Source organism: Colletotrichum spaethianum (genome assembly GCF_022836535.1).
Source record: "Colletotrichum spaethianum MAFF 239500 DNA, contig12, whole genome shotgun sequence".
Classification (NCBI taxonomy): domain Eukaryota; kingdom Fungi; phylum Ascomycota; class Sordariomycetes; order Glomerellales; family Glomerellaceae; genus Colletotrichum; species Colletotrichum spaethianum.
In genome coordinates this window covers 194,167-206,858 of record NW_026054782.1, presented here as the reverse complement: position 1 = coordinate 206,858, position 12,692 = coordinate 194,167, and the positions used below count along the sequence as shown (strand labels likewise).

Sequence of the window (12,692 nt, the reverse complement as noted above, 5' to 3'; positions counted from 1 at the left end):
TCAGTATGTTCATCCAAAAAATAGATGTACCGGCTTTGGTAATTGTTGTCTCTGGGTGAATTCCATATACTTGGTTCGGCGCTGGCCGAAAGAACCGGCAACAGAGTCTCCAGCTGGCCGGGTCCTCGTTGTTGCCTGCATCCCGGTCGACGGCCGTAGATTTGCGACGAACCCCACACGGGATGTCTGGGGATGCCTATTTCTAAAGCGAGTAAGAGTGAGCGCCCGCAATCGTTCGCAACTCTTCGTTTTCCCAGAGCAGCGATTCTATACCAAGGCCTAGTGAAGGTAGTGGTTTGTACTAAGCCACATCCATTTTTCCAAGGCCGGCTGCATGCTTCAATCAACACTCCGCACGCTCATCGTTCCATTCCTACTGTCTAGCATCTGAGTACTCGGCAAAGACGAGCAAGAGCAAGGGGATTAAGCTCAGGAGACTTGCTCCAGGGCGAAGTCTGTTGGCCTGCTGATCGGTGTCTCGGGCACTAGCTGAGATGATCTGCGCAAACCTTACGCTTTCTTTGGCGCCCGATCCGCCGGCTTTACCTTAAGTCGCCGGCTGGGAACCCGCTTTCGCCTCAGAGGCTGCAACAACCATTGACTCAATATAACAGCTGACTTGTTTCTACCTTGACCAACTGCGACAGTTGCCTGTATTACATCAGGTTGGACTTGACGCCCGTCAGCAGCATTGAGACTCTCGAGGCTTGCGGTGGAAGCCCCTAACTTTATGACGAAGCAGTTCGTCGTCGATGCCCACGACAGTGATATCCACTGTATGACATGATATCCGATTTGATTGTCATGAACCCATAGCAGAGCGTTCCGACCTCCGTATCACACTCAGTTGGAATGTTCCCGAGACTTTTGGCGTCGGCTCCTTTAACCAGTGCTGATCAGCCGGTGGGTATGAAGCCAGATCGACATTGCGAAACGCTTCAACACTTGGGGTTCATCTATTCTGAACTGAGCCCTTGGCAGCCCCATGTTTCGAATCTCTACTATAAGGTTTGTCCTCCCTTCAGTTTCAGCTACACAGCCGAGATATATATCAAGCTGGGTGTAGGTAACTGGAGTCACCTTACAAAGCGAGGTGATTACCTGACTCGGCTGGTTAGCACTGCGCGCCTGCTGTGTTTTGACTTTCAACGCAGGTGTTTCGAGAAACCTGAGGAAGGCGATAACATCAAGAACAGCAACGATTCCCCTAAGCTATGGTTGTTCAAGAATATACTAGGAACGGAGCCAATCAAAAGACAGCAGCGTGAACTCATGTCCGATTGATGGATATGAATTGCCGGTTCGTGAAAAGAAATTGGGACAAATACAAGTCTTATTGTAGTAACGTACATTGGGGGGGGAGCACGGAATCAGTTGATTCCAATTTAAAGAGATTTGATAGACACTTCGTCATAGAGGCGACATGGCTATTGAGTGTCCTTGTACTTTGGTCTGGGTAACTATCAGTGAGTGGCATTTGGGCACGTCGGCGCTGGGTGTTAGAAGACATTGAGATAACCTTGATATGTTAACGTCGAGAACTACTTCCTCCATCGCTTCTTTCCACAACCTCAACTGGTACTGCTTTTAGCATTTCATCCACAACCTTGACCTCGTTGTCTTCCGCCAACGAGAGCCAGATGAACACGCCAACAACGTCTCAACTACAACTTTGAATCCCATAACTATACTATCACCACTTCAACTATTCCTAAAACCACTAAAATTAATGGTGTCTTATTAATGATTGTTTCTCTTCCAGGTTGATTTCAGTTTAGCCTGTTCAACCAATGCTGAACAACAAACATTGGCGGAAATTCTTCGAAGTTAGCCTTTTGCTTTGCTGTGGACTGGTCTATTCCCCAATAAACAAAGCGGAGTAAGCAGATAGGTGATTGATTGTTCTAGGGATAGCGGGCATCTAAGTACGGTGAGCGTGCGCTTTGCCACTAGGGCGGCTTCTTGAGGCTTCAGTGGGACAGTCAATTAGCGCTAACAATGTATCGATAGCATTGTTATTCTTAGCCCGCGATTTTGCTTTGCCAATCTGGCATTGTGGTTGACAAATGCCGAAATTCAACGGCGATAATAAATTCCAATCTCGCATTGATCTCTGGGCTGTAGCTCGTCAGATCCTGTAGCAGCGGATGACCAACGCGTCTTGTGGTTATGTTCATACCATAGACTGAACCATAAGCTTCGGAACGATGCCCGAGATGTTTATTGGAGCTCGCCAAGGAAAGTAAAGTCGGAAAGTGATGGGATTTGGTCTCAGCTGGTGTTCTTCTCTTCTAGCCCACTGCCTCGCTTCACATATCTTAGCGGACTCGCGCTCACCTTTCGCATGTCAAGGAGATGCTTTCTTTTCCCTCGACTAATGTATCAGCCACCACGTTGCTGCACATGGTTCCCCAAGGTGTCACTGACTTGAATGATGGTTGTGGGGAATGCCTCACGGTTGATTGATGGCTGGTTGCCGAGCCTCGAACTCTCCTAACGGCCACTGAATCGAGTTGTTATTGGGAATTGAGGAAATTAGATGAGATCAATCAAGTTAGTAGCGCACGTTGCACGAGGATCTGAAACTTGCCGTTGAGGCTTGAGGGATATCTGGGGCGCCGGCCGATATGCTCCTGTGTTTTGTACAGTATCGGCACTTGTTTGGACACATGTCTTGCAACTGGGCGTCCTTGTTCTAACCCGATTGTCCCTCTTCTACCTGTCTTCCATGGGAGACATGACAACACGACAGGTGCCGTCGTCGTGTGCGCACCTGACCAGTCACACAGACCACAGAATCATTTCCGCCCTCTTTGCAGCCGCTCTTCGAGCAAGGACCGTCTGAGCTTCTTCTAGCCTGGACAAGGCAACGGAATATCGTCGAACCTTGACCGGCATGGACCTCGTTATCATCGGAAAATTCCATCATGAGCGAGGTCCCGTGGTGGTGTCGATCTCATCTCACCGGAGGACGGCTTGGAGCCATGGATTGAAGTCTTCCGCAGGGACGGTAACCTGATACGCCTAGCCAGAAGCCAAAAGCCAAAACGCAGTCGTTCACTGGAGCCCGCGTTCTTCTCCCGCCCCTTCTTCTCGCATGGCTCACTGCTCATTTGCGTGTGCCTTAGTACCAAAGGTCACTGGGCCACACCGCTCAACAACGCCTGCGGTGGCCAAATCGCGGGTACTGTTGGAGGTGTCGGCCTCTTGTCTCCCGGTCACGAGATGGATGGCGCCGCTTCCACCACACACAAACTTCTGCCGACCCAGCTTTGCCGTCCCCAGGGAGGACTACCACGGCAGGTTCCATTCGATCTGCGACATTCCCATCGCATCCGAGGCATTCATTTGCACTCAAACGCCGATGCGAAAGTCCCTCTTCCCTCTTCACCAGATCCGCCGCGTGTGATTAGGGTTGTCGCCACTGTTAAGACAACCCCTGGTTCTCGCCCACTTGGCTTCCTAACAATCGCCCTGCCCTGACTGCTGCTTTCTGCCCGCCGCCTTTGTGATCCTTGTGTGTACAAGCCGAGTGCAGCAGGCGACGTCCGACCGCCGCCACCGCCCAAAGCGTTGCAACGGCGTCATGCCCCTTCATCGAGCCGCGACAGGGACAGGCGTTCCAACCAGGCGGTCTAGGGTAATAGGAGAGACCCAAAATAGGCCTGTGCCAATCCCATCGTCACGCAATGGCGGGAGATCGCCTCCCAGGTGGACCAACATTCCCTGGTCAACCCCGCTTCAGCCCTCGTCCCATCGTCCTCGTCTCTTCCCATCATCAACGCCAAACTTCAGATGGCATGGTCATCTGCCCCTCTGGCCATTCTAGTTACTTCGTGGACTATTCATTGTCGGGAGAGAGAGGCCCAGGTCAAGGAGCTACCGACGCCGTCACAATCAGCTGGCGCGCCAATTGCGACGCACGGTCTCATTGCTTTCGCCTGCGCCAAATGCAGTTTGCTCTTGAATAGCCCTCGCTGGCGAAGTGTGGAACGACAGACCGTCTTTGAATTGACAAGGACTAATTGGCATCTCATTTGAAGAGTCACCGGTGGCATTCATTGATGTGATCGACGCTGCGCGTTGGCAACCCCACATGACCTTGCACCTTGAATCTCGATTTGCATCTGGACAATGCCCAGGCACGCTGTCCCGACGCCGTCACTCACCTATGTTTGTTCCTGAAGCCCGGTGAGCTAGTAACTCGAGCTTTTCCCCAGAAGGTTGTGGCGTCAACCTAAGACATCCAACTGCCCATGGCGTTTGACAAGCCTGGCACAACAGCAAAGAGACCGTCCCACTGCGAGTCAGCGCCCGTCCGCCGGTGCCTTTGCTATAAGCACCAGCCGTCGGCCGTCTCTTCCATCTCCAGAGAAACCCCTCTTGTTCGTAGTGGCATGTGTTGGCGTCTGTCACCTTGTTTCTCGACCCGACATATGATGCAACGCGAGCTTTTCCTGCTGTCCTGTTTTATTGTTTATCTCCCCTAATCGGTTCTTTTTTTTTTACTGTCCTGTTTCTTCTGTCCGATCAAGTCTGTCCAAAGGCCCGTACACATCACATTCCTTTCCAGTCACTCTTTTTTACCTCTGAAATACTGTCATGGCCTCCTCCAAATCACGCAGATCGCCAGTCACCCCTCCTTATGATTCTGATTGTAGTCAGAATTCCATGGGGCTGTTCGAACCTGGCTCAAAAAATAGTCCAACATCTTCCTCCTTGCCTGTCCCTACCATGACCCTTTCCCCACCTGCGAGCCCCCGACGGGCAAACAATGTTTCTTTCAAATACAAAAGCAACTCGGGACTGTCCTTACATACCAACGAAGACGCTTTTCGCCGATACACCGATTACAACCCCGATGGGTCCCGAGATCCCCAACATTCGGCCCTGGTACGTGGTCCAGCCTCGATGGTGTATCGACAAGCCTGCGCCGCAGCTTCGGGCCGCCTGTTATGGAAGCCGAATCAGCGACATTGCCCATCCTAGATTTCCTTGGGCGAGAGGTTTTTCAGATGGTTCTTGACACTACTATTCCATCACAACGTTTTTTTTCAGTTTGCCCAAGGTCATGGTTGCGGCCCAGACGTCGAATTTCTCCTGCGAATCCAGGAATACTCCAAGTCGTTGACGCAGTTCGGGAAGCAAGCCTCAACGATGCCCACACCAACGAACCTTCCGTCGACAGTATCCAAGTCTCTGAAGGCCGACATGAAGCAGCTGACCAGTTCTGTGCTGCCTGGACTTGAGAGCCTTTTCGCCGAGTCAACGCGTTGTGTGGAGCAGAGGGTTGCGCGGACTGTTTACCCGGCGTTCATCAAGCACCAGCTTGCGATTTCTACATCAGAATTCTTGAACGGCGCTCGCGATGGCTTCACCTATCCTGGTCTCGCCGAATCGTTCTGCCTTGCAGATGTCCTCACTCCTGATTTTCCGGTTGTTGCAGCTTCGGACGCTTTTGGCTCAGTTACGGGGTATTCGAAGACCGAAGCTCTGTCAAAGAACTGCAGGTTCTTGCAAGGATCGCTCTCGGACCAGAACGCCATCAAACGCATTCGGGATACCATCGCGCGGGAAGAGGAATCGTTGGAACTTGTCCTCAATTACCACCGAGACGGCACCCCATACTGGAGTTTGCTGTTCATTTGCCCGTTGATGGATATCTCTGGCAAGCTCCGGTACTACCTCGGAGGGCAGATCAACGTTTCAGCAAGCGTTGGTGACTGCAAAGACCTTCTCCGGATTCTGACGTCTGGGCCGGCCCTCGGCGAGACGAGGGAAGAAACCTCTGGTCGGGAGTCCCGAGCCAGTCGCCGAATGAGCCGCGCCGGCAGCCATGAAAGGAAGCACGAGCGGCGGGCGAGTCTACGCAACCGGGATAGTCTGCACAACAAAGGCCCAAAGAAAAGTCTTTTCCAACCATTCCGGAAACACGCGATGCAAAACACCGACAACCAAGAAAACACGTCGCCCTCGCAAGGTGTCGGTCTTGGCCTCGAGCAACTGCTAACGGTTTCGAGCTCCGAAGAGCAGCTGTCCGTCTCGACCCGGATGGATCCTGTTTACTCCGCCTACAGCCGTCTGATCATCCTGCAAAACACCGATGGCCCCTCCGGATTCCCGCCGAGATCTTCATCTCTACCTGCTGATCCGACTAAGAGGAAGGCTGCACAGTTGAGCGTTGCGTACTGCTCAAACGCGGCGCTTGAGGCTCTTGGTCTCAGTCATTTTGCCGACAACATCACGCACCGCGACATCTTTACGGTTTTGTCCGAGCTAGCGGATTCACCTTCGATCACAAAGAGCTTCAAGAACACTGTCCGTGAGCGGATCCTCCGGGATGGGAAGTCGGCGACGCTGGATATCATGCTCGGTGGCGGGTACCTCGCACGCAAGGGTAGTCTTATGGGTTTTGGCGGAGGGCGAGCATCAAAAGACGATTCCGAAGGCTTCACAAAGAAACACAACAGACCAGCTAGTCGATCAGGATTCGCGAGCCTTGTCGGCGAAGCAGGCAAGATGGAGAAGTTTATCAGCCACTGGACGCCGTTGAAGGGCGCTGAGGAGAAGGTCGAGTGGATTGTGGTTATTATCACGCCGGTGAAATGAATTGCCGAACGATGCAGCTCACATAGAACCAAACTTGTATTTATAATGTGTACGAATATAAGGGGAGGGCATTCTAAGATGTAGCTCAAGGAGTTTAGATAGATACCTAGGAGATGCCCCCGTCTCTGTACCGAGCTGTTAATATACTCTAAATATGGGAGACGTACATATCATTCCACCCAACCCTTCAACAATGTCAAGTGTGACCAAATAAACTACTTTTGGTATAGTGCAAGCCACCATCGGTCTCTGACACAAGCTTCTTCGGCTATGGATGCCTCCTGCTCCAAATGTATGCCAAAAGTATACTCCATGTTATTACCCACCTGCGAGTGGAAATAAGCCGTCAAGAAATCATTTGCACAGCTTATTTACACCAACGCCACCCGGTTTTGGGCCTAGCAACATTGCCGACAGAGATCAACACTCGTAGGCTTTGGCCCATGTCAATTTGCTGTTTCAAGGTGAGCTTGGAGAGAAGAACGATGCGAGATAAGCCATGAAGTGAGGTTTGAAATTGCTCTATCTATCCATTCATTGCCATCATGACTGATCGGTTCATTTGGGTGACAGTCTCGCTAGACACCAAACCCTCTTCATTCAATTTCTCCATTCAAGTATTGGAGCGCAGAAGTTGGGTAGGATAAGGAATAACACGACTTCCCTTTGCCTCTTGCCACCGATTTACTGGAAGTACTTGTGGAAAGAGTGATAACTGATAGAACTACAAGTCATCGGACATAATGTGGATAGAGAACTCTTGCATATCTAGCATAAGAGTGACCTCAATACCTGATAGTTAATAGCTGGTCCAATCAAATTGTCTGGTATTCAAATCGTGCAGACAGACATCAAAGGGGGGGCAAAAGACGCAGATGCAGTGCAAGGCCGAGAAATGTCAAACTTTGATTGCTGTTGGGATTAGGACCCGTTACCCCTTTTTATTCATATTAATGAATACGCACCTGTATGTAACTGTGTTTCGGGGCCGCTAAACGAGGGTAAGCACGTTGTCGTCAACCTCGGGGTATCCCATCCAGAGTCTAGACAAGCCCATCTGCCCTCCAACTTGTACCAAGGATTGCGGAGAGCGGGATCGGATCATGGATGAGATCCGGGGAGAGAACTCTTGATTAGGGGTACACGTAAAAGAATGCTAAGACTCCTGCAATGACACAGAGAATCGAGCGTTCTTAAGACCACGTGGATGTGCGTGTACGGGGAAATGGAACGTTGCCTTAAGACCGCGATCCATGCCAAGATGCAAGATGCGGATAGGTAGCGGCCAGAACGGTCGACTCCGCTGATATTGCTGCACCCCAACCGTTCGCACCGGCCCCGAGAGTAATTGGTGAGTGCCACATACTGCATGCGAGTTCCTAAAGATGCCGGGTTGCGGCGAAATGAGAGACGAGGAGCGAGCAAATCTGCGTGAAGGTTGAGCATCCGATGCGCGGCATGCGTGGTGGAGCGGGAGAAGGACGCGGGGAGAAAGGACCGAAGATTTGGTAGGGGACCAATGGCTTTTGGGGCGCGGCAGTGGCAGTGGGCAGTTTGGGGAACCTGCGTCGAGACCTCTCCACCGCCAACTGGGACGTCAACATTAGTAAAACCCAGGCCAAGTGGGGATTATAACGTAAATATTAGCCAACTTGTGGAGTTGTCGTCCGTAATGCGCTCCTGAAAACTTTTAATGAGGCGTGCCGTGGCAGGCAAGCTGTCATATTTTCTGCGGCGGTTCCTTTGTTCTCTTGTTCTGGTTCTGGTAGGTCGCCCCATTGAGTTTGGTGACTTTGATGTAGTTAAGCGTAAGTCGACGCTGCGTAAGAGAAAAATCACTCAGACCAAAGTCAAACAGAGTTGCAACAAACCCAGGTCAACAGGACCGGAAAGACAACTGCTTTTCGGTCAAAACATCGTGACGTGCTTGCTTCCCAGCTCACCAAGACGTTGCGGAAGGCTTCCGCAGCGGTGGATGAGGCTCCAAATCTGCCAGAGGGTCCAGGGCTCAAGTCGCCACCCCCCAGTGGGCCGGAGGTGCGGGCCCGAGTCAGTCCCTGCTGGTGAAGGCCCGTTGGTGGTCACCCCGTCCGTGTGTCCCGCGCGTGGTAGCGGACGCGCCGAGATCGCCTCGGCAGCTGTCTCGTATGACACCTCGCTCGCACTGGAATTTCCACCTCGCGAGGCCGATTACGGCGCAAGTGGTGGACTATATCAAAGAATCCGGGCCCATCGCATACGCATTACTTGATGAAGGGTCCTTCTACCGGTTTTCTCACACGTCGTGGTTTCGCTCTCTCTTTACCCTCCGACCACTTACACCCACCTCCCCACCCCCCTCTGAGATAGTGTCTGGTTCAACCAAACACGGAACCAACTCTAGATCTGTGACCTTGAGAGAAGAGTCACACATCTAACGAGAGAGCAATACGCCTCAACGCGAACAGACGTTACCAGTGAGCGCCAAGCTCACACCTAATCACGACAGCCATGGGCAACACGGCGGACGTGAGCAACGACCAGACCACTCCCGGCATGGCGGAGGCCCAGAAGCAAGCGAAGAAGGATGCCAGCAGCAACGAGGCGGCGCCGGCCTACGCACCCACAACAACGGAGGAGAACAGCGTGCTGGCCGGCGAGGATGGTGAATTAATCGACTACAAGACCCTGACGTGGTGGTACGTTTGGAGCCTTGATCTGAGGGTGACTCAGACTCGCGTAGCCATCAGACAGCTGACTTTCTGATGACAGGCAAGGTGGCATCGTCCTGATTGCTGAAACTGTGTCTCTCGGCATTCTCTCCCTCCCCTCCGTGCTGGCAACGGTCGGCCTTGTCCCAGGCATCGTCCTCATTCTCGTCATGAGCATCCTGTCGACGTACTCTGGCCTCGTTCTGGCCGAGTTCCGCAGCGAGTACCCCTTCGTGCAAAACTTTGGCGACGCTGTCGAGGTCATTGGAAAATCCATCGGCATGGGCGCCGTATTTCAGGAGGTTTTTGGCTGGGCGCAGGTTATCTTTCAGGTCTTCGTCATGGGTTCCCACCTGTTGACCTGGACTATCTGCATGAACACTCTTACCAACTCGTCCACCTGCACCATTGTGTGGGCCGTCGTCGGCTTGGCTGTCTTTGCCGTGCTCAACTTCCCAAGAACGCTCAAGTACACGAGCTACATGTCCATGGCCTGTGAGTCATCCAATCCCTGGTTGAGATTTGGAGGCTTCGTTTGTGCTGACCTTGGATATAGCGTGCTTGTCCATCACCCTCGCCGTACTCATGACCCTCGGTGACGTCGCCGTCAGCCGTCCCATTGGCACTGGCAGCATTGAAGTCGCCCGACAGCTTGGATTCACCGGCGCATTTTTGGCCGTGACCAACATCGCCATTGCTTTCTGTGAGTCACAATCAACGCTTCCATGGCGTTCGCAGCACTTGCTAACAGTCATTACAGCGAGTCACTCCTGCTTCTTCAGCGTCATCGGCGAGTTCAAGAAGCCCGAAGACTGGCCCAAGGCCCTGGCACTCCTCCAGATCGCCGACACGACCCTGTACCTCTTGGCCGCCATCGTCATCTATGTCTTCGTCGGCCCCGATGTCCCCTCCCCCGCCCTCTCGGCCGCTGGCTCCAAAACGATGCGTAAGGCCATTTGGGGCATCGCCATCCCGACCATTGTCATCGCCGGCGTCATTTACGGCCACGTCGCTGCCAAGTACATCTTTTCGCGCATGTTCCGCAACACCAAGCACATGATCCGCCGCACCAAAGTCTCGAGCATTGCGTGGGTCAGCATCGTCATCGGCATTTGGGCCATCTCCATGGTCATCGCCGAGTCGATCCCCGTCTTCAACAGTCTCCTCGGCCTCATTTGCGCGCTCTTCGCCTCGTGGTTCTCCTACGGCCTGCCCGGCATCTTCTGGTTATGGATGCACTACGGCAACTGGTTCAAGGATGGCAAGCAGACCTGCAAGTTTGTGGCCAACGTGTGCCTATTCCTGACCGGCTTCCTCATCTGCGTGCTTGGTCTGTGGGCGTCTATTGAAGCCATTGCGACAGAGAAGGGCTCCAAGCCATGGACATGTGCGTCGAACGCCGCGCGGTAAGACCATAGGCCAACTGGATGCGCCGTGGATGTAATGGATATGTAATCAATATAATGTGTCAACTTCGATCTCCCTTTTACATCTCTTAACGATGTCCTGATTTGTAACTAATTGCACGGCGTGGCGCGCGTACCAGGCGGCGAAGCCCCACCTAATTAGCTGATGAAACGGTGGCTGGTCATCGTTCAAGAGGGTTCGTCCGGAGGCTTATCCGCTGTTATCGGCCGAGGGCGGCGAGGTGCAGGCTCAGAGAACGCCACTTGTCGTCATGTCCCCGGATATTCTGACTTGAGTGTGGTGATGAAGGTTGTCCGAGTCCAAAGCCTTGGCGCGTGGGAAAATCTCGGCGACGTCACGTGAGCCGCTCCAGACCCCGGCCCCCGCAAGTGCCGAACGCCGACGACACCGAAGCACGGACCCTCATGTGCTTTATCGGCTTATCTCATCCGATTCATCTCGAAGTTGGCAACAAACTGGATTGACTCACTTAGGGCAGGTAGATAAGAAACATTCTCAATTACCATCATGGCTGTCACGGAATCAACACGGGCGCAAGTCGTGGGAGCTCTGGCCTGTCAACGAAGCTCCTACCTCCAGACATTGGAGGCCGAGGTCATCTCGTGTGAGAAACGGCCTCTTCCAACGGCGAAAAAGAATGGCAATAAGGACAAGCCTGCGGATGCTGCTAATGGGAGCACTTCGGAAATATGGCTGATTGAGTTCGCCGACTCGGTCCTCTTCCCAGAAGGTGTTTTTTCTACCAAACGAAGAGTCTGAAGATACGAGACTGACGAACCTCGTATTCCAGGCGGCGGCCAACCATCAGACCATGGAACGATTACTCCGTTATCGAACACAGGAGCAACGCCCATCCCGATCGAATTTGTCGAGCGTGTTGGATTACGTTGCGTTTACCATTCACCCCAGCCTCTGACACCCGGAGAAGTAGTCCGCCAGGAGGTAGACTTCCAGCGCAGGTGGGATCACATGCAACAGCACACCGGTCAACACCTTCTCTCCGCCGTGATGAATACATACGACAATCTGAATACCCTCGGCTGGGGAATGGGAAAACCCGGCGCGATGAACTATGTCGACCTGCCCCGAAAACCCTCCAACGCAGAATTGCAAGCCATTCAAGCCAGATGCAACGACATTGTTCGCTCGAGCCTGCCCATCACTGTTGAAATACCAGATGATGCAAAGGTTCACAAAATGCCAGAAGACTACGATCAGACCAAGGGGGTTGTGCGAGTAATTCGCATCGGTGACATTGATCGCAACACGTATAAGAGCCTATCACATGATCATCATGCTTCATCGCTAACACGTGGCTAATAGATGCTGTGGAACTCATCTTTCACAGACCTCTCACATTTCGCTCATTCTCATCCATCACGGCGAGCCAGTCCACGGCAAGAACTTTCGTCTCTACTTCTCCGTTGGAGACCGAGCCATCAACCTGGCAACAGCGTCCATCGGCGCCATGGGGACCATCTCAAGATTGCTTTCGAGCAAGAACACTGCGGATGAGGTAGTCCAGAGCGTCAAGACTGTACAGAGCTCAGCTTCGGATTTGAAGAAAAGAGAGAAGAAATTGCTCTCCGATATTGCTGAGTTTGAAGCAGAATCTGCCAAAGCCAAGTTGCAGACCAACAAGAGTGTGTGGGTTCATCGCGCTGACGGCAATGCGGACTTTGTGAAATGGGTTACAGTCAATGTAAAAGACGCTGTCACGGCGTGTGGCGGGGTCGTTATTGTGGCTACCGGCGAGGAGAAGAAGAGCGGCCAGCTTGTGGTTCTCGGGGAGAAGGGTAGAGTTGAAGCGATGGTTACGAAGGTCAAAGACATCGTAACAGGAGTCAAGGGAGGTGGCGCTGGGGACAAGTGGCAGGGCAAGGTTACTGTATGGGAGAAGGACGCCTTGGAGGCACTCAAGAAGCTCGTGGAAGGTTCCAATGCTTGAGATGCGACAAGAAGAGC

General features: G+C 52.7%; 3 protein-coding genes across 3 annotated transcripts; all 3 read left to right on the top strand.

Moving 5' to 3' along the window:
* Positions 1-5,157: 5,157 nt before the first annotated feature.
* Positions 5,158-6,609, top strand: ColSpa_05376 (phototropin-1; the record flags this gene model as incomplete). The annotated part of the gene is made up of 1 exon (XM_049271588.1): positions 5,158-6,609. One exon carries the CDS (start codon positions 5,158-5,160, stop codon positions 6,607-6,609), a length of 1,452 nt encoding a protein of 483 aa, XP_049127545.1.
* Positions 6,610-9,099: 2,490 nt separating this feature from the next.
* Positions 9,100-10,709, top strand: ColSpa_05375 (N amino acid transport system protein; the record flags this gene model as incomplete). Its single annotated transcript, XM_049271587.1, has 4 exons — positions 9,100-9,287; positions 9,361-9,794; positions 9,856-10,002; positions 10,060-10,709. 4 exons carry the CDS (start codon positions 9,100-9,102, stop codon positions 10,707-10,709), a joined length of 1,419 nt encoding a protein of 472 aa, XP_049127544.1.
* Positions 10,710-11,792: 1,083 nt separating this feature from the next.
* On the top strand, positions 11,793-12,675 carry ColSpa_05374 (alanyl-tRNA editing protein Aarsd1-A; the record flags this gene model as incomplete). Its single annotated transcript, XM_049271586.1, has 2 exons — positions 11,793-11,963; positions 12,076-12,675. 2 exons carry the CDS (start codon positions 11,793-11,795, stop codon positions 12,673-12,675), a joined length of 771 nt encoding a protein of 256 aa, XP_049127543.1.
* Between the last annotated feature and the right edge of the window lie 17 nt (positions 12,676-12,692).